This window comes from Achroia grisella, unplaced genomic scaffold (genome assembly GCF_030625045.1).
Source record: "Achroia grisella isolate CSIRO2021 unplaced genomic scaffold, CSIRO_AGI_Agris_v1 utg109, whole genome shotgun sequence".
Lineage (NCBI taxonomy): Eukaryota > Metazoa > Arthropoda > Insecta > Lepidoptera > Pyralidae > Achroia > Achroia grisella.
In genome coordinates this window covers 9536875-9559199 of record NW_026712573.1, presented here as the reverse complement: position 1 = coordinate 9559199, position 22325 = coordinate 9536875, and the positions used below count along the sequence as shown (strand labels likewise).

Sequence of the window (22325 nt, the reverse complement as noted above, 5' to 3'; positions counted from 1 at the left end):
TGCGTCTGAGTAATAAAATCAATATTTAACCAATCATTGAATACATACCGAATGTAAACAGCAAAATAAATCATCTTACTATAAGGTAGTAGAGACAATTTACTGTACACACGTATGCGACGTAGATTGTCTGACAAGAAGGGACATAGGCCATCTTTTACTTTGAAAAAACAGACGAGGTTCCGGAAAACTGTTAGTGTTCTTTTCATATCGGTAAAGATGGGAATGAAAGAAAATTATTGTTTTTCTTTATTCATAAGAAATACATGATGAAACCACAGCCTCAATCGCCTGCGGTGTTTCTAGCACTATATGTGGTTAAGGAAATTATTTTTGATATTAATAATGATATAATGAATTGCATGATATGTATGTAATTTCCTAGTTGTCTCAGTCGTGCTCAGCGCACGTACCTCAGTGTTTCTGTTGTTGGGTAAAATTAGGCAGTGAAAATACAGGTGAAGAGGCATGATATCTTAGTTCTCTGAATAACAATATGTGAGTGGTTCACAGGTATGATGTCCTTAGTGTTGTTCATGTTTACAGGTAATAGATACTCCTTGCTATGAGCCATTTAAAAGAAATAAAAGAGTTAATCGTACTGAGTTGCGCCATCGCCATGCGAATCGAATTGCGCCAAAAGGAAAAAATATTTGCTGATACTTTATTGGCAGTATATTTCTTATTTGATATTAAATTATGATATATTGTGAATTTATTTGTGTACGATATTTTTTTCAAATTCCTTCGATAAGCGGGATTAAGTACCTAAAGCTCTAAACATTATTTAATACAAAAGTATTAAAAAATGTCAAATGCTTGAAACATCAATTAACCAATATATATTTTTTTCATTTTTCCCTCATTCCTTAGTTCTTGACTAGCTGAACCGCGCAACTTCATCTGTATACTACACTTTCATGGCATGTATCATTAAATATTACTATAAAGTTTCATCAAAATCCGTTTAGTTGTTTTTGCGTGAAAGAGTAACAAACAACCATCCATCCATTCATACACACAAACTTTTACTTTTATAATATTAGTAAGATATGGCTATTAGTATCTATAATTCGAATGGTTTGTTCAGGCAAACCCACCGCAACTGGAGATGTGTGAAGATATAGCCTCTCTTCGCTGCCTAAACGAGTGCGGCTCCCTCAACGTGCTTCGGTCGCGGTACGCTGCTGGTCTGCCGCACGCTCGCGCTGGCCACGCGCTCCTGGTATTGGGCCCACCGAAACGCACCGCTCCTATTTATACTGAAAAGGTAAGGTTAAAAGTACTATAGTATACTAGCTGTGCCCACGGTTTCAGTCACATTAAATTACAATAAAAAATATACCCTATATTATTCTAATACATAGCTATATTATTGTAAAGTTTCCTCAAAATCCGTTCAGTAGTTTTTACGTGAAAGTATACCTCTTCATCTATCCATACTCACAAACTTTGCGTTTATAATATTAATAGGATTATTTTAACTATACTAATGTTGTTTGGCCGTGGATAGCCTTTAGAACAACATCGGGCGGAACGAATGAAGAAGACTCTCCAAACCCGCGCAAGGCGTTACGGCGTGACTGGATGCCTTCTCCTAATATATCTTACTTTAAGTGTTTAAACCACATATGCAATACTTTGACATCAGCTGCCTATAGAGAAATAAATTTCGGCCCATCGTGATGTCACCAGGAATTAGCCATGATGATTTTCTGTGGGCAGCACGTCCTCTACGTGCTACATAATGGTACTTTACTTACAATGGTGTCACACCCCAATACTAATAATCCCCGTTCCTTTCCCAATATATTCTACCGAGTAGTTACAACTTTATGTACAAACATATTTGTTTTCGTTAAAATAGCCTATATCACCATGTTGATGAAAGTAATCAAGTAGATTAAATATTTATGAAAAATCTAATATTTCAGGTTGCTGCGATGTTTCGTGGATGTCGGGCAGATGATATGCCACCTCACGCGTTTGCAGCAGCGCAATCAGCTCACCGCTCTATGCTAGCCTCAAGGCGAGACAGGGCCATTGTGTTTCTTGGACGGTATGTGTCCTTTGTGTGTACAGTGTACATTTTAAATCTTACAATGTAATTATAACTGTCGGTAAACAACGACAAATGTAATGAAATTATATATATTTGTATTTTCGATTATTATATTTTATATACCTTAATTGTACAAATAAGGACGTAAAATTAAAGACCCTAAAAATATAATATAATAACTAAAATATATTATTAAAATGCCCTTCCTTCCGCCATGCCGTCCCTTTAGGGAAAGTTCCGAAGATACTGGTAGCGTTCCCTCTTTGAATGGCTAGACTAATTCTTTGTCCGAGGTAGCTGCCAGATCTTCGGTCTTTTGTGATGTCCACTAACCTTTTTGTTATTTATTTGAAAAGTCTTAGAGCGCTAGGACCCCACAGAACAAGGGTCTCACACACCGAATAGGACAAAATCATATTCGGAGCCTAGACCCCTGTATTTACATGCTTTGGCTTTTTCAGCCGCTTCACACACTTTGTATTTTGACTGTAATGTCGTTGATAATAATTATCATCTGTATCAGTTGGACTTACACAAAAATGTAAACTAACAACATTTATATTATTAGTTAGGATTTAAGTACAATTTAATAACTATTCTCCCTCCGCTTTGAACGTCGTGTAAATTGGAGTTATAAATATTTTAATTGTCAATTAAGACTACGTGTGCATTTTCTTTAAGTTGAATTATCTGTGATTGAGCAATAACCATTCAAACATTTTCAAAAAATTTAATTTTTGTTTTTATAATATTAACAAGAAATGGTATCAAATTGTAATGATCAACATGCTTTATCGGCCTTTTCTTAGAAATCTTTTATAATCCATGATTTTACATATGCATTACATATCTTTCCATATGATCTATGAATATATTAACACGTTAATTTAATATACAACTTAGTAGAGACCGTAGATTATTCATGTATGGTGTACATGTAGAATTACCTGTAGATACATTAACTTCACACAATCTACAACGCGTATCTATGTCGTTAATGAACAATATTTTAACCGCATTCACCTTATCATATTTTAATTTCATTCTATAACTATGAATACATTTATGGTCAAGGCTATGATTATGAACTAATGTGCAGCCGTGTTAAGCCAATGACACTTATTTACAAAAGACACAAGGATGATTTTGCTTTAAAATAACCAGTGCATCAGATATGATCAGGCAATTTATTATAAAGTCGCTAATTAGCAGAACAATTTTAATAGATTGTTACGGAGAGAATAGATTGCGACGAAAGATAGTTTGCGATGTAAAAGCCGTTTAAGACTGCTTTCATGAATAAAGTAATAGTTTATCGATAGAAATGTAACTTTGTCATTAATGCAACACGCAAGTTTCTTGCTCGTTCTTCTTGTGATGAGTCTGTGTTCCTAATGATTGCGATAATAAAAATATTAGACTATTCAAAAGTGCTTAGGTATATTAAGTTTATTTGATTAAAGATTATTTCTAGTTGTAATTGTAATGGAAAGATAGTAAGAAAATAAAGTGAAATCTATAAAGTAAGATCTCTGACTCCGTACACTGCTCTTACTCGTAATATCTTCATTATCTTCATATTCTTTCTTAGTTTGAAATTTTTAGGAGTTGCAGTTACAAGTTAATTTGCCAAGTTTGTAGTAAAGATGTATATTTGAATATGTTTTAACTGATAATTCTTATCAAGAACATTACATAATTATAATATTACAACCACCATCCATCGTCAGCATTTTGTTTTCTTGCCATTGTCGTGTTATAAAAAAATCTTATAGTGTTTCTAATTTTCAGATCGGGCTCCGGCAAGACCTCAGCGATGCGTCATTGCGTTTGGTACCTAGCGAGTACATACCCGGCGCAGGGGTCCAAACTAACACCTGAACGATTCGACGCAGCATTCGATGTACTCCATACGTTTGGATCTTGTCGGTTAGTACCAACATTATTAACACCAAAAACAGTTGTTTTAAAAATATTAAGACATTTGATACGGCACGATGTATTTATGAGAGTTATTATTAAGGGAAAGATAGAAGGACAGTAAGGGAGAGGAAGACCAAGATACAGCTACGTCAAGCAAATTAAAGACAGAATTGGAGTCGTGACGTATCTACGTTTAAAGAGTATGATGGAAGATCGTGGAAAGCGGTAAGAACTGCACCGACAAGAGCGTCGCTCTTAAATTATGAATGAACAGTTGTTTTGGCGTCATCTGTTCATCTTATTATATTTAAAATGAATACACATACATTTAATATATTTTTTAGGATACTAATATAGTCCTTATTTAATTAACCATAAGAAATAAAATACATGTATAGTCTTTGTTGTTTTAGCACAAGTTCAAACAGCCACGCCTCTCGCTTTGTGTCGCTGACGTCTCTTGATTTCGACGGCGGCGGCGCTCTCGTGTCCGCCTCAATACAGACGTTACTGCCTGATCTAAGACCAGGACATGTTCCACTTAAGGCACTTCATACGTGAGTATTAAATTTCCTTCTTTCCTTCCTTTTTTATTGAATTCCCGATATATTGGCTATGATACAATCGCTATGATCACATACAAACTGAAGTTCAGATAGTAGATTATAGCAGACTCATGTTGGGTAATATTCTATCATTTTCTAGATTATTCCACGGCTGTGATGGTCGCCTCCGCCGAGAGTTGCTTCTGGATCAAGCACCAATCAACGCTCCGAACCCATTTATCAGCTTCAGCGATAAAACAGATGCTCCCACTGAGTTCTCGGCGCTGAAAGAAGCTATCCAGCTGCTAAATATCACCGAGCAGGAGGAGATGGCTGTGTGGAAAATATTAGCTGCCGTCTGTCATTTGGGATGGGCTGGTGCTGTGAAAGGTATAGTCATTATTTTAATTATTTACCTCTTTATCGATTTATAATATACTAACTTTATAAAACACTTATATATTAATTACCCGTACTGCCTTATTTGAAAAGAATACGATCTGAGTTTCTTGTCAGTTCTTTTCATCTCGAAATCACTCCGAACTGACGGTAGATTTGACATAACATAAGAGTCTGTAATAGACCTACTTGAATAAAGATATTTTGAATTATTTATTAATTTAAAGACGCGTAGAATATTTATAAATAATCAATAACTTTATAGTTATGTCTCTCCTTCATAGTCAGAATTTTTTTTGGAATAATAATTAAATGTTACCAAAAGCATCAAATGCACTAAAGTCGCGTCGCGTCGGATTGAAAGAAGCGGGAATTCGCGAGGGGGCGGCGCTCTTTCTCATTCTCTTTGTCTACATTTACATATTCATTCTTTTCCTAGATGAAAGTCGAATCACGCGTAAGAGAGCGTACGTGTAAAGGCAGCTATTTACATACTCATTCTTTCTTGCGAGAAAATCGATTCGCGCGTTAAACAGCGTATGAGTAAAGACAGCTATTTGCATTTCATTCTTTCTTGCATGAAAGTCGATTCTTGCGTGCAAGAGCGTACATGTAAAGTTTAAAGTTATTAATTGCATTCCAGCGAGCACAGTACCGGGCGCCGGCGCGGGCGCTCGTTACCAGTTCGCAAGCACGGGCTGCGGACAACGTGCGGCGCGCCTGCTCGCCGTCGGCTCTGACGAGCTCGCACGAGCCATCTTCACCGGCGCCGTGCCATCCTCGCCACAAAATAATTCCAACTTGAGGTACCGTCATTTTTGTATCTAGTTATGATAAGATGAAAATCTCTATTCAATGCAAACAAACAATCAATCAAATCTACCCTTTTTATAATATTAGTATAGCTATACTATTGCATAATATATTATTGTTTGGAGAAGTCCTTCGCTAAAATATGTTAACCGTTTGTAGTATTTTGTATCTATCTTTTTAAAACATTTGCTATTATACAATCGAGTTGAAGTTTTGTCAAAAATCAAGGACAGTATGAATCGAGTTGTTTGTGAAGTTTCGTTAAAAAGTTCTGTAGAAACTTCAACTCAAAAAGTCACAAGAAAAACAATATTTTTTTTATTATTACATTAAATGGAAATTATTTTATTTCAGAACACCATCACCTTCGAACGACAGAGAGGTGTCGGGCACAGAGGCTCTGGATGCGTTTGTCACCGGCCTCTACAACGAGACATTCAACATTATTGCCTCGCTTGTCAATAGGTAATAAATAGTATTTTGTTCTTTTGGATACTTTTATTAATATTCAAATTTCATCCTTCTCATCTCCATCGTACCACGGTTGTCGTCTTATTTTTCATGTCTTGAGCACATATTTTAGTTAAAAAATATTAGTAGTTATTTAATAAATTTATCACTGGCTGGTTAAACTGTCAGTACATAATTGTGAGATAAGGGCTCTATTTTCAGATTCATTTGTATGTCATTGAAATACTTATAATAGTCATAACAAATAGCCACATTAGGGATACGTGTTTCACAATATGTAAACGTATGTCACTAATGGGTTAATTACAGTGCGTGTTGTAAGGGTTCTATTTTCAGAGCCACTTTTGTATATCATTAACATACCTATGGTAGTCATCAATTGTCAAACATGTATTATAATATAAGGGCTACTGGTGATGCATGTTTCGCAATTTGTATAACAACTTATATACGCAGGCAAGGCCAACTCTTTCTACTTTCTGCCCGATAGATGGTGGATATTTATTATTTCTCACATCAATTTATCATTTCAAACATGTTCTGTAATGTAGGAGTGTGTCGTCATCTGGTCGCACGTCGTGGTCCCTGTTACTGCTGGATGCGCCCGGCGCCGACAATCCTATGTGCGCCGGACAACAGAGCGGTGCTCCGCTCTCCAAACTGCTTTCCAATTATCTACAGGTGACTCTTCCCTTCTTTCTATTATATCTGCTCATTATTATTGCGATTTACCATATTACCTATTTGTATTTATCTGAGTATTCCTAAGTCCCACGGAGGGTTGGTGTCAGACAGGCGGCCGGCGGTAAAAACTTATAAAAAAAACCTATGCAATATAGATCGACAGATATACTATGCCGACCCCAAATAAGGGGATAAAGGCAAGGCAATTATGATGATTTATCTGGGTATTGTTCTATGTATATTGCTATAGAATTATATATATAATATAAATAAATATTGGTATATAGGAACGACTTCAAGCTGTCTTTCATGAAGCCACTCTCGTAGCGCCGCGAGAACGCTATGCGCAGGAGGGGATCACCCTTGACGACGGCACAGATGAAGGTACGTATTTTAAATATTGTTTGCACATATAAATTTACTTTACTATTTGTAAGTTATGATCAAGCACTGGAAGAAAAGTACTTTATATTATTATTAGATTTTATTTGTTCTAAGAAAATATATTTTTTTAAATTAGTATATCTTGAATGTAGTAACAAATATATGGATTTGTATTAATCTTATCTTCACCGGGAATAGAACCAATTAGAATATCGTAATCGTTGATAAAAATAAAAAAGACACTTTTACGAAACCAAATGATGGCCATACGAGAGCACAACCTTCTCGAATGTTCTTTGTTTGGTTTGTCAAAACAACACTCGTAGATTAATTTTCTTATTTATTTTAGATTGGTTATCGGAGACCGTGAATCCTGGACCGATGGTGGAATTGCTTGATAAGTCTCCACAGAACACAATAGTGCGCAGCTCACAAACGGATTTGCGCGACTGTGATCGTCGTGGTCTGCTATGGTAAGAATAGTTTCTTACATTCTATTCTATATAACGTATCTCTATAAAAAAACTAGACGTTACTGTCTTTCGTCGTTTCTATTTTTTTTTATTTATTATTAAAATAACATGCTAAAAAGCAGATTAACTAAATCGCATAGTGACTTTGTGATTAAATACTAATCCAGTACGTTGTAATATAATTTAGGCTGTTGGACGAGGAATCAATGTACCCGGGATCATCGGACGATACGTTCCTAGAGCGAGTGATGACGCATTACGGAGCCCCTCACCATACACACTACCTCATCAAGAAGGCGCCGCACGCGAGACAGTTCGTGTTGCAACATTTACAGGTAAGATTAGCCACGAATCCGGTTCGAAGGACCATACAATGTTATCTATTATGTTTCTTAATCAGTTTTCTTATATTTTTTGATGTACTCCACATTTAATTATTGAGTTATTTCCATCAGAGGTCAGATAGATCAACGAAGAATTACTACATACTATTTTACACTTAAGTTTGAATGCTTGATGTGAATGTAAGATGTTACAGTTAAATTACAGGATACGTAGACAAATAGCTTGGTCTTGAATGATTATGTGTATTTATATAATAACGTGGAAACTAGTCCGGTAAATCATAATAAAATTGGCAATAAATGTATAAATTGGAACTGGCATTAAATGTATATTAAAGAAACTCTGGTTGAGTAAAGTTTAGATATGAATAAAATTGTAGATTGAATGAATGAATAAAACTGCTCGCTAAGTAATTACTTCGTTGTATATGTAAATAACTTGTTATACTACACACTATATTTACGCTATATTACACTATATTTACGTTCATTTTACTTTCAGTGATTTTTTTTATTATCTATTTTAGGGTACCAATCCGGTATTGTATGATGTAACAGGCTGGGTCAAAGCTAGTCGGGAGAGTCCTGTTATAAAGAAAGCTCTGACTTTACTACAAGAAAGTCAAAAGTAAGTATAAAGTGTCTATGTATTCTAATACATTTAGGCAAACTTGATAATAATTAGACTAAAATATGTGACAATAGTTTTCGAATTAATATAATAATTGATATGTAGATTACACGTTTTCCCGACCAAAATACATGTAAATATGACTAAATAAATTACACGCTATTTTTTGTCAATTATTTTGTTATAAATACTTGTTCACCAATAAAACACACCCAAAATTGCATACACGTCACATAAACCTCTCTCTCACTCTATTACTAAAATTCATTAAAATCCGTTACGTAGTTTAAAAGATTTAAGTGAACAGATAGCGGAAGCAACTTCATTTTGTACTATGTAAAGATATATAAACGTGTTAATATGTATGTCAGTGAGGAGATAATCCGCCTGTCGTGTATGGCGCGGGGAGCCGCCGGCGGGGGAGCGACGGCGGCCGGCTGGGCGGCGGCCGGCGACGCCAACACACTGCGTCGAGCTTCCTCCATACGCCGCACGCTCACCACGGGTTAGTAATTTTTATAAAGTCTAGCTTATATTTTTTTGACAATTCCCACGCCATCTTGTCCCAAGCTAAGCAGAACTTGTACTAGATAAGTGATATATATATACATAGATATTTTTTTTGTTAATACATACATAATGTACATAGAAATCACCCAGACCGACACAAACACTCATACTGAATACAAAAGTCTGTACCGTGCGAGGAATCGAACCCGCGACTGTCGGGATTAAGACGGTGTGCCAAACCGCTATACCACCGAGTTCGTCAATTATATATTGTACAAACTTACAAACTATTGAAAGAAACAAATTATGAATTAAGTTGTTTTCACATACTATTTTTTTTTTAATTGTATCAATATGAAATGGTGAACCGCTGGTGTATATTATATTAAATAATACTATGGACATTACGTTATCATGTGAGACCTGTAATACTCATGAGGCCATTCTGGAGAACTAAGATGTCATGCATCTTATTCTGTAATTTCACTGCCATTTCACGAAACCCTTGTACAGAAACACAGATTATAAAGGAAACTGATTGGCGGCTGAAATAAGACAGAATAAGGCACTAACGTAGACAACTTTTGACAAAGTCAGTCTGGGTAAACAATATTAATGGCATATTTTGTGTAATTAAAAAGTAATCTCTAGCCGCAAGTCTACGTAGATCATTATAAAAAGTAGCCTATGTCATCCTGATTTAGAATAGAATAGAATACCACGAATACACGATTGAAGATTCGACGCTCGATCTAAGTATGGACATGCGCGCAGTCTTTCTCGTTCTCTTTGTCTACATTTACATGCACTTTTAATTCCTTACAAGCCTATTCACGCGTGACAGAGCGTATGTGTAAATACATCCATTGTCACGCAGGCACGGCTGGCATGAAGCGTCGATCAACAGCGTTGCAAGCCAAGTTTGTGGCGGATGGTGTAGTGGACACGCTGCGACGTTGCGGTGCCGGCGGCGTACAGTTCGTGTGTTGTCTTCTCACCAATCAGGCTTCTGATTCCGCTGATGACGTCAACGTACCCTTGTTAAGGTCACAGGTAATTAACATATGGAACATTTGATGATACCGCAAAATCATGGCGTAGTATTTGGCGTAATAATAGCTTATAACTATTGCGTACGTAAACTGATTAAAGTTAAACATATAATGGCAAATCCGTTCAGCCGTTTCTGAAAAATATTAATTAATCTATTTTTATTCCGAATATCATGTATCTGAAGTCACAGTACAGCCGTCTAAATAATATGCTAAAAAACTGTTATTTATTTCTTTTGAAAAAACTAATGCCATGTCTATATAATTTGTTACTAGTTCCGCGGCTTCCAACTTCTCGAAGCTGCTAGACTGTACAAGCAAGGATTCCCGGAGCACATGCCGCTCTCAGAATTTGCTAGAAGGTAATTTGCTATTTAATGAATTACATGTAGTTTATTATAATTACTTATCATATATTAAACATATATATATATTCAAGGCTTATTTTCATATTCGTGGTCCAAATCGTTATAGAGGTACGAATAATGTGACTTTTAAGAAAGGCTCCCCTCTTTCTATAAAGTCATATTATGCATATACATATAGTTACGCAACGTAACTGTACAATACTTATTCAATAAGGATTTATCTAAATCAAACAGAGTATCTCATTTTTTAGTTAAGCATAGCACCCCTTTCAGCAATTGTGTAGAAACATTTGGAGTATGCGACAACCACATGTATGATATGCCGCTGTATCTTGCATCTGTACTGTTGTTAGTAAATCGCCAACGGGGACTTTTTCACGATAAATACAAGATACATACAGCCTTTATATATATATATAGTCATTTTTTACAAGTAAATTACAGGATACGGATAAATTACGGATAACAATTTAGTTCTTCAAAATGGCAAGTATTAGGAGTAGAATATGAAATCGTTCTGTCGTGGTGGTCTTAAAGTATATAGAAGACAATTTCTAGTTACCATTATGTACACCGTCAACTAATCTGCAATGTCGTTTTATAAATAAATGCACTAATCCTAGGTATCGTCTACTGGCCACATCAGAAAACGAAACCGCTGAGAACAACCAACAGACATCTCTGTCGGATCGTCAGATCGTCGACGATATGCTTCTAGCGCTAGACCTTGATGTAACCAGTTACCGGCTTGGGCTCACTCAGGTAAGTGAATAGCATAACAAAAAACTTTCGTATGTTTCAATGTTCCTTATCACTTTTGAATGCTAAGAAGTTTGGCGAATCGACACGGTCGCTAAATTGGACCGCTAAATACCTTATCTCGTCTATCGGTACCTATAACTTACGTTTCGCCCGTTCGCGCGAACCGGCCGAGTCGACATGTAGAGCTCACCGATTATATACTATATCATAGATACGGTACGAGTGATCTCAGCCAGTCTTTCTAGAATTCACTCATCAGTAATGTATTAATTGTTCTACATTTAGTTAATGACGGAAAATATTTGCCAGATAATTAGATTTAATGCGTGAATACTAATATCGAAATAGTATATTGTATCTACCAATTTACTATGAAGATAATCTATTATTATGTTTTTTGACAAATCAAACCATGTGTTACTCTGTAAAATAAAGTATTTAACTTTCAAAAATTTGTATATTAGGTGGATATTGATCCACCTAATATACAAAATTTTTAGGCACCAAACAGTCTTTCTTTACTCGTCTTCAATTTTATCGTAATAATGACAATTGACATTATTATCAAAGCATCCTTAAAAATACATTATTCGCATTCTTAATATTGAATTGCATTAAGTAGTAACATGTTTTTTTGGAAGTCAACTTTAATGTCATAAAGTTAAAGTCTGTATCCCAAAAAACTATGTTTTGCCAGTTAGATATTCAGTGTGAGACATGTTTAACATCTAAGCTTTTAAATTGCCAAAAAACGAGCTATTATTATTAGCCTGCAAGTAATAGTTTTATTTGCATAATTAATTATACAATGGAGTGAGCACCGGTAAAGTGTTCCTTTGATTTCATGCGCTCGTAATATATGTACGTTTGTGCTTCTTTATAATGTTTCTAGATAAGTAATGTACTTACCTACTTTTACTATAATTACTGTGTTTTAATTCTATTCATAATGAGCAGTGAAATGCTTAAGACTGAAAAAACATATTTTTATTGCAGTTAGGAACAGTAATTCAGCTTCATGTGCGGTATACTCTAATTTTACTATAATTATTATATGTATTAATTAAATAAGTAGGCATGACCTCAAATAACTAAGCTAGACTTTATAATAAGTCGTCTCACTCATTTCGCCATGCAGCTTGCTTTGTGAGTTGTATTCTATTTGAAGAATAATCATCTTAGTCATAGATTAGATCATAACATTATCATCATTTAGTATCAGTTGGACGCCAGCTTTGTTTACCGTTTCGATTACGTATAAAAAAGTTAACTTTTGTGTGCGCCATATCTGTCTCATTGAGGTTATAAAATGGTGGAATGGTATATTAAGGTTTCTTAAGGGTCGCAATGCGTACGTTTTAGGCGTCCATAGGCTACGGTAACCGTTTAAGATCAGATGGGCACTATGCTTTGTTGCCACCACTTGGTATAAAAAACATACTCTAGATGCCTACGCGGTGTGAATTGTGTACCGGAGAAGAAGTTACAAGTAACTAGTATACAAAACAAAGTTAACGGCCTGTAAAAATGTTTAGCATAATTGTATTCACATTTAAAACACTTTTTTTAATGTAATTTGCAAGCAAGCAAATGGTAAAGTTGTACAAAGTCTATATATCAAAATGTTCCAATAAATAATATACTGTAATTTTCAATTATAATATAAAATAAATGGGTATTTAGCGATAAAGCCGGCCATTGTTGCCTCTGCTTTCTCATTGTTGTATGTTTATACATATGTATTTGTACATAAATGTTTGTATTTTTTTCTGTGAAGAGAACAATTAAGAATTTTCAGTTAATTTCAATTCAAATACCACGAATTTTTACATACACACTTTTTAAAGCATAAGTCGAGACCCATTTTTCCACACTACTACTTCGTTAATGTTTGATTTAAAAAAAATGTGCTGCCGTACTTTTTATTTCTTATCTTTATTGGAATAAACATTTATTTTTATTACACGATTATATTCACTTAACTTTTGCCAAACGATTATTTATAACTAATAAAGAATATGTCTTTATTCTGTATATCGCTTTTTATGTTACTTTTTATGTTAACGGTAACATCCATTCAATAAGTGTACTTTCTTGCTTATAAAGTTAATACTTGCAGATCAGTTTATCAGTTATTTATGGGCCTTTTGAAGAATGTTGTAGTTGAATCTGAATAAAACACTTTTCTACTTATAATTGATATTATCTTATATATAAAATTCTCGTGTCACAGTTTTTGTTCCCATACTCCTCCGAAACGGCTTGACCGATTCTCATGAAATTTTGTGAGCGTATTGAGTAGGTCTGAGAATCGGCCAACATCTATTTTTCATCCCCCTAAATGTTAGGGGTAGTCCCCCCTAATTTTTTTTTTACTTTAAGGCAAAACAACGTTTGCCGGGACAGCTAGTTAATATATAAAATAATCAATGCGGTACATCGAGCTGTACCCGTATGATGGGTACATAATGACAGCGTTGCCTCTTTGAATAGCCTTTGCCCAGAGGGTAAAGTTACTAACAACTCTCGGGTCACAAGTAACGTCGATTAGCTGCGCTGAAATACTCCTCAAACACAGTTTAGTATATATATAATATAGTTGAATTGTTCGTGTTTTATCTAGAATATTCGAATATGATTTTGCGAGGGATTGGGTCGGCTAATGCCGTCGCAGATATTGTTTGACAAGACAACCAATGACCTTATGGAAAGTGGTAAGTAACGCCAGCACTACGAATACCATTAAATATACTATGATTATACAGTGGTACTGCTCTTTTATTAGTGGTATTTTCTATCACGGAATTAAATTACTTGTTAATTCATATTGAATTATATGCTGAAAAAAAAAACAAAACAATTGTAGATGGTATTTTTAAAAATAATTAGGATAAATATCAATATATTCCTTTTTGACTGGGAGATGGACGGTATTTTCTTTAGCCTATATGTTGACTTGTTTAACAACTATTTATGAAAATTTCATCGTATTTCCTCCAGGTGATACATCAACAACAAGCGACTGATAGACAATTTTCTCTACGATTTTATTATATGTAGAGAAAAAGATAATTGTAGATGTATATTGACAAGTCAATCACGACTTCCTATGTAGATAATAATACATGTAGACAACCTGTGTATGCGGTTTCACGTATAATTTACAAACAACGCTATTATATTCTATTTATAGCCGTGGAACAAATTAACTTACTTTCTTGCGGTGCTTGAATTATTTTGGTAACAGTAAACGGTGTTAGAACATACTAGAATCATGCCAGTGATAACCAAATTGGCAAGTTTTGCTTAGAAGAATCGCGTGTTTAAATTGTTGGATGGAAATTTTTACGATTGAACATGTGGGCCGTGAAACCTTTCTTTGGCACCAAATTTTATAATGTTTGCAATTTTTTTATTATTAAACGAGCTCATTATTTGCCTTTTGTGAAACTGACACTAGTCTAATTTTATATATATATATATATGATGATGATATATATATGTATATTTATATATCATCATCATCGTCATCGCAGCCCAGAAGACGTCGACTGCTGGACATAGGCCTCCCCCAAAGATCTCCACGACGATCGGTCGTGCGCTGCTCGTATCCAATGCCTTCCAGCGATCTTGACCAGATCGTCGGTCCACCTTGCTGGAGACCTTCCCACGCTGCGTCTTCCGGTCCGTGGTCGCCACTCGAGAACTTTACTGCCCCAACGGCCATCTGTCCTACGAGCTATGTGCCCTGCCCATTGCCACTTCTGAGTCGCAATTCTTCGGGCTATGTCAGTCACTCTGGTTCTTCTGCGGATCTCCTCATTTCTGATTCGATCACGCAGAGTAACTCCGAGCACAGCCCTCTCCATTGCCCTCTGAGTGATTCTGAGCTTGTTCATGAGGCCCATAGTTAGCGACCACGTCTCTGTTCCGCAAGTCATCACTGGCAACACACATTGGTCGTAAAACTTCGTCTTGAGATATATATATATATATATATATACATATATATGATACAGTGCACCCACGCTAACGGTATACGCTGACTGAGCACCAGTGAAAGATGATATGATGGGTATGAAGTCAAGCCAGTTAAACCGAATTAGCCAGTTAAATAGAAACTTAATTAGACCGGTATCCAGGAGGGATTGCGTAAAGGTATATCTGATATAGAACATTGCTGCCAATTGGTCGAATAATTCCCATTACTAACAATCTCCTCCCCTACTGTAAAAATTTATTATGCCGTTTAGTTACGCCGTTATTGTCAACAGACTGAAAGTCATCATCATCTGCTTCTTCCTTATCCCATTTATTTGGGGTCGGCCCAATATGTTTTTCTTTTCCATTCATCCCAGTTCGCAGTCATCTAGTTATTAGACTAAAGGTCCATGCCCTTTTTTGTGTTTTATTTATTTAGTCTATTCGTTTTTTTTTTGCTTTGCATGCTCCGCGAAAATATGAGTTGTAGTTTCCCGCAGTTTATTAATTACACTGATTTTACTAGTAATAGGTATGTATTTAATTATTATTATTAAAATTTAGTGTTTGAAATCAAAATATCTTTATTCATGTAGGTATTGTATATTACAAACTCTGATAATATATCGAATCTACCATTAGTTCGGAGTTCTCATTCTTTGCAAATGATAACGCGGTTACAGAAATAAAGATTCATTTTTAAATCAATTTAGGGAGAATGACCAATAGCGTATGCTATTGCAGAAAAACAAACACAACAAAAAAGAATGAGCGAAATCGGTCTAGCCGTTCACTCGTGACGCCGTGGCATACAGTCGCTGATTCTTTTTTATGTTGAGGGTTTTCTTTTCGGAGGAAATCATATCATCATATCATATCATAGCATTTAGATAAATCCCTATTTTAAAAGAGAAAAGACGAAACCTAACCTAACTCACTTCTTGTATACCATATTGATCTGTAGCGACACTTTGTATCGTATAGTCATAATACAAAACCTAAACTACCTTTCTGAATACATATATATTAGTCTGAGGCCGCAATTTCTAATAAAAAGGTCATAAAACTGGACCTAGTTTTTACTTGTAGGCATATAGATTATATTGATGTGACCATAGAAATCTAAGTATTCGGAATTCGTAAAAATAATTAACAAATGAGATATAGTTGTAAGAGCCTCGCTATTGTATTTATTAAAATAAATGCAAACAATATAGTTGATGTCGGTGAAAGTGTGTTATGCAATTTTATCTCCAGCTGTACAGCGCTCGCGAGAACTTGATACTTGTAATGGACACTCGCTCAGTATTCATTAATTTATTTTAGACTACACTACATAATAACTATTTAATTAGAATTTTTGGATTATTATTTCAATTAGTATTGGTTTACTAGAATCCATATTATTAAAATAAATATTTTCTTCAGTTTTATTGTTTTACTCAGCTTTCAATGTATGTTGACCCATATTTAACAAAGTATTTTGTGGAAATATCGTCATAATTCCCCACGTCACGATTTAATGATTTTATTTTACCTATATACTAATACAAATACAAATATACTAATACAAATATATTTAACTAATATAATTTATAACATACATAAAATGTATTCATGTATTTTATAAATTATGTTTATCAATTAGTATTCGTAATAAAGCATGATGTTTTTCAATAATAAAATTAAAAGTATATTAAGGTTTCTTAAAGGTTAGCAACGCGCATGCCCCTAGAGTTTTAGGCGTCCATAGGCAACGGTAACAGTTTACCATCATATGGGCCGTATGCTTGTTTGCCACAGTCGTATAAAAGTAAAGACTTCGCTTTATTCTACATATATTTTTAAAATAGACAAGTATCAAGACATGGTGGACCACACAAGACACAAACGTAACTGTTACATCATTAGTGCGACTTCGAATTCGTTACTGTGTCGATGCATGTGCCATTGCCCATAGCGCGATGGTGACTCGGATGTATTATACAATAGTGTTGCCCTCGTTTGCCACATTTTGTACTTAGGTCCGGCCGCTCAGAGTTTGCGTTTCTGACAAGTCAGGATCGACCAAACAAGTATTTGTTTTTGTAATGATGTAACCAAATAACCACGAAACAGCAGTTTGATGTGGTTTGACTATTAAAAATTATTGTTTTTATATTTGTTAAGTAAAGTTATTAATTATGGAAGTTAATAATTTTAGCCCAAAATTAATACATTTATCGTAAGTTGGAATAATTATAATTTTTTAATGTTAACATAGATATTTCAAATTTTGCCGTAAATTATACGTCAGTTCAAAGTTACATCGTCCAATAGATCCCGATCTGTCAAAAACGCAAACTCTGAGCGGCCGGGCTGTTGCCGCTTATCATTGTCTTTATCCTTAAAGATATAGAGGTTATATTACCAAAAAATGACAATGCATTTTGAGTATCACAGGCATTCGTGATGTCCGAAGTTCTATTCCCACTTACCCATAGGTAGGCCGTCTTCCAATTACCGAAAAAAAAAAAATAAGAAATAGAAATAATCTTTATTCAAATAAATTTTCGCCAGAGAACGAAGGTCACCGATATAGCTCTATTTGAAGTTGAATTGTCAGTGGGCTGGCTGGTCGTATCTGTCGCAGAACCAATGCTCTCTGGAGTAGACGTGTTCTAGAGTGGAGACCGCGAATTGGCATACTTAGTGTAGGCACCGCAGCTAGGTGGAACGACGACGTAGAGTTGAAGGTAACAACTGGCAGAGAATGGCTGAAAATCGTGCCCAGTACCTTGGGAGAGGCAGCCAGCAGTGGACTGTAGTAGTTTGATGATAATGATGATGATGATGATCAAATAAACTTTGTATAACATACAAAGTTTATTCACAGCGCTTTTGAATATCCTTTTTTTTATTTTAGCGCTTGCTCGGTGTATATATTACAAAACATACAAGTTCAATGAACAGTTATATTACACGTTTTGACACATGACACCCTGTTGCTACATTTTTATTAAATAAGCAGAATAAGTGTTACTATTTCGTAAATTATTATTATTATAATAATCATTTGCCGAATACCGATGGCCATGAAGACTTCAAATGACTTACACTATGATTGCTGACATAACAAAACGTACTGTTTGAGTCACTATTATGTTTTAGAGTGTATGTATTCTACACAATTTATATTGTTTCGCTTGATTAATATGAAGTTATCTTGCTACTTTTTTAACAATTTTCTTTTACCATAAATAGTAATGAATGAACTACCTGTCGAGAGGTTTCTCGAGAGACTACAGCACGGGGTTTTTCCAGAAGGGTATATTAAGGTTTCTTAAGGGTCGGCAACGCGCAAATGACACCCCTGGTGTTTCGGGCGTCCATAGGCTACGGTAACCGTTTACCATTAGTTGGGCCGTATGCTTGTTTCCCACCTACGTGGTATAAAAAAAAGTAATAAGAACAAAGAGGTACCTTCTACATAATGAATTTCACGACATTTTTTTTGTATTATGGACGACAATACACAGAAATACGGAATATAAGAAACCATTGCAATTATTTGAAAAAAAATCACAAATAGATCCTCATCCTCATCAGGGAGCATCCTCCCGTTCCATATGGATTTATCCTAAATATTATGTTTTGTATTATTTAACCTGAGTGTAGTTGATAAATACAGCTGATATAATTTATGTAAATGTTGTTTATTAAGTAAAGCATAAATAGATGAACCGATTTTAATAATATCAATTAATTTACCAATAGATAGAGAGATATGTTCTACTTTACAAATAGAATATATTTTATCGTAATGATATTAAAGGAACAACATAGTGGGATGAAATACAAGTAATTATATATTTTCTGATATTCGAGTAATACGTAAAGCCTACCTGTTTAATTATACGTTTATTTTTATTGTAATTCTCGTTACATCTTTTCTCGCAAACAGTGGCTACGCTGCGTGACAGAAAGGAAAAATACCAGTGCTTAGAGCGCTTAACCAAAAAATAACGATCAGATAAAATTACAAAACAAACTCGATTCGAATTACACAACACGTTGCGTCACTAGACGTTACTTCCGAGATTGGACCTTTTGCTACACGTGTACGATGGACTGTCCCCATTATACTCACGCTTTTAGCAAAATTCAATTCACTATTGAAGTGGCACGGTTTTGCAGTCGTCAATCAAGATTTAAGATAGTTTTATTAAACGTTGCATAATGTACGATGCGCATTATCCGTGTACTATCGATTTTATCTAATTCACACACTAGAAAGTGTCAATTCATAATATTAATCACTAATTATATTAAAAATGATGTAGGTACATATATTTTGACGAGTAATAAAATTGTAAAGGGAAAGTATTGAAGCATTAAATGATGTTGAACACTTTTACTCGATATGGACGAACCACGGAGTATCTAGCTTACTTACCACTGCGGTTATTCACATGTCACACAACAATGCTTTGGTTAAGTTATTACAAGTGAAGTTAACCGATGCCGAGTAATGTATTTATTACCTACTGTTTTGTAGACATATAACAGTATGCTCATAATAATATATTCTGTGACTGAGTTTATAGATTGTAAATGAAACAGATATCACAAGTACATGGTATGATGAAAAAGTATGAATACATACGTTTTAAGCGGTGGAATGATGCGGTATATATATATACGGTACGGCTTCCAGATATAATATAATAAGGGTGCAATCAGGCAAGTCAATTAGCCTATTGTGATTGACGACATTGGTTTTCAAGGAGATAAATCTGGGTCTTAATTTACGTAACAATTTTGTTCAATTGTAAACGATTTGTTTCAATTTTGCAGTTATGAATTGACTATTTAACAGTTGCAGTTACGAACCGTATAATTTACGAGTAGCTCGCATCTGCAACTATCAATTTTCACATATAATCCCAAATTCATTCATTTTAATATCTGTTATTATTGATAATTGTAAATAACATAATTACATAATGAAGAGAAATATACATTGAACGTACCAGATATTGCTAGCACTTGGCCGATCCCATTTGCGACCCAACTGTGGCTCTGCTTTATCAGGATCACCTAATTTCATCACTTCTAACAGACACAAAAGTCTTCATTACTAAAAACTCCCTTGTCATTGTTCTTTGACATTTGTGACGTTGCGGCGAAATTAATAGTGGGTTCTAGAAATTTTAAAACATTTCTGTTAAGAATGTTTAATGAGTCGGTACTAGGTTTCAATAAAGATGTTACCTTTAACAACCTTTATATTGATCTTAAAGCGAAACATGAATAGTTAAAGAAAGGTATAAACACTACAATTAAGTAATAAAACACGCTTTCATCGGGAACGATGGAAAGCTGGTTGCTTAGAATGTAAATCAATACAAAATGGTGATAATTGTAGGGATTCAGTCATAAAGATGACGAGATCCGACCATAACTTTAGTGGCCATGTATTCAACATTGTCAATAAATACACATACAAAATATTTATTATAGTTTTCTATATTTATATCAACTTTATATATCCAGACTAAGATGTTAAAACGATAGACCAATAGAAAGGTTCTCAAAATAACTGTTTATTTGTTACAACTAAAGGATTATTGATAATATTTACAGCCATTCAATATCTGTCTTTGAAAAATTAGCTATAAGGACTTATCGTAATCAGGCGCTAATCTCTAGCAAATTATATTGATTTAGAAAATTAAATTTGTAGAATTTATTATGTTGTTATTCATTTTCCATTTTTTCTATGTAAGTAACCTACATGAGTATCTTAGGATTTAGTTAGAGTTAGGATTATTCTCAAGCTTCTTTGCGGCGGGCATAATCATTTTCACGTATTAATTCAGTAGCACTTCATAAAAAAGTATCTTTCACTATATATTTTAAATGAAATTGAAAGTAATATTATTATATCATTATTATACTAACCACTGACATTACATTGCCGAAATCGTGGTTTCACTGAAGCCTAGAAAGTTTTGATGCCGTTTTGTTCGTAATAATACGCCGCGAAAACTATCATGATTCGTCATTGTTTGCCATTTCTTGTACTGAAACGAAGAATGGGGTACATACATGCTTAATTGAAGAGTTCGTCTTCACATTTAATTACTGTAAATGTAATGATTTATGTAGTTTATGATGTATGATTTAATGTAGTTATAACTCATAGGAAACAGCAGTCTTCCGGCTTTTTGTAACATAAAACATAGACTACACCGATCCTAGTGATGTCTAAATTTATATAGTTAATTTTATTTCATTAAGTTCTGTTCAGCTGCATAACCATGAAAAGAAAATAGACAGACAAATGAAGTTAGCTTTTATTATATAATAAAAGTTAATTATATAGATATGAATGTATGATTTGATTATATTTAATCAGTGTAAAATAATATCTACACGCTTAAGACTGAAGTTCGCTTCAGTGTCTCCTATTTAGGCGGCAATTTACGGCAATCATCCAATTTAATAAACAAATTTAAGCCCGAGAACGTATGAGTTTTAAAGTTATTTTCGGATGACTTTAAACTTTGTGTCATTCAATTTAAGATTGTATTTCGTTTATTTAAATAATTTGTTAGTATTACTAGTTTAAATTCGAGTACTGCATGGTTAATAAATTTCTAACCGCGTTTAACTATTCTTTATAGCATAGGTATAACAATAATAATAAACTTGTTTATCAGTGTGAAACCCAGTTACTTATCCATTACCTAAACTTAACATTCTAGTTTCGGCGAAAAGTGACGCCTATCAGGTGCTATCGTACTTATGTGACCCATAAAACAATCTTTTTGTATTTTGTGCATAGTCGATGGCTCTTCTGATGACTGATGTATTTTTCAGAACGCGAAGCTGTCTTATGTGATTATCTTAGAAATACTTTGTATGAAGTCTAGGTAGTA

General features: G+C 34.5%; 1 protein-coding gene across 1 annotated transcript in view; it reads left to right on the top strand.

Annotated features, from left to right (window-relative positions):
* LOC131847268 (unconventional myosin-XVIIIa) overlaps window positions 1–22325 on the top strand; it is a 221851-nt gene that overhangs the window by 100925 nt on the left and 98601 nt on the right. Inside the window, exons 6-21 of the mRNA XM_059196802.1 lie at window positions 1091–1270; window positions 1935–2059; window positions 3854–3991; window positions 4399–4542; window positions 4691–4920; window positions 5573–5735; window positions 6097–6207; window positions 6765–6894; window positions 7185–7281; window positions 7631–7754; window positions 7942–8089; window positions 8626–8726; window positions 9101–9234; window positions 10117–10292; window positions 10568–10653; window positions 11283–11421. Coding sequence (XP_059052785.1) covers window positions 1091–1270; window positions 1935–2059; window positions 3854–3991; window positions 4399–4542; window positions 4691–4920; window positions 5573–5735; window positions 6097–6207; window positions 6765–6894; window positions 7185–7281; window positions 7631–7754; window positions 7942–8089; window positions 8626–8726; window positions 9101–9234; window positions 10117–10292; window positions 10568–10653; window positions 11283–11421 — 2226 coding nt within the window. The remainder of the gene's footprint in view (window positions 1–1090; window positions 1271–1934; window positions 2060–3853; window positions 3992–4398; window positions 4543–4690; window positions 4921–5572; window positions 5736–6096; window positions 6208–6764; window positions 6895–7184; window positions 7282–7630; window positions 7755–7941; window positions 8090–8625; window positions 8727–9100; window positions 9235–10116; window positions 10293–10567; window positions 10654–11282; window positions 11422–22325) is intronic.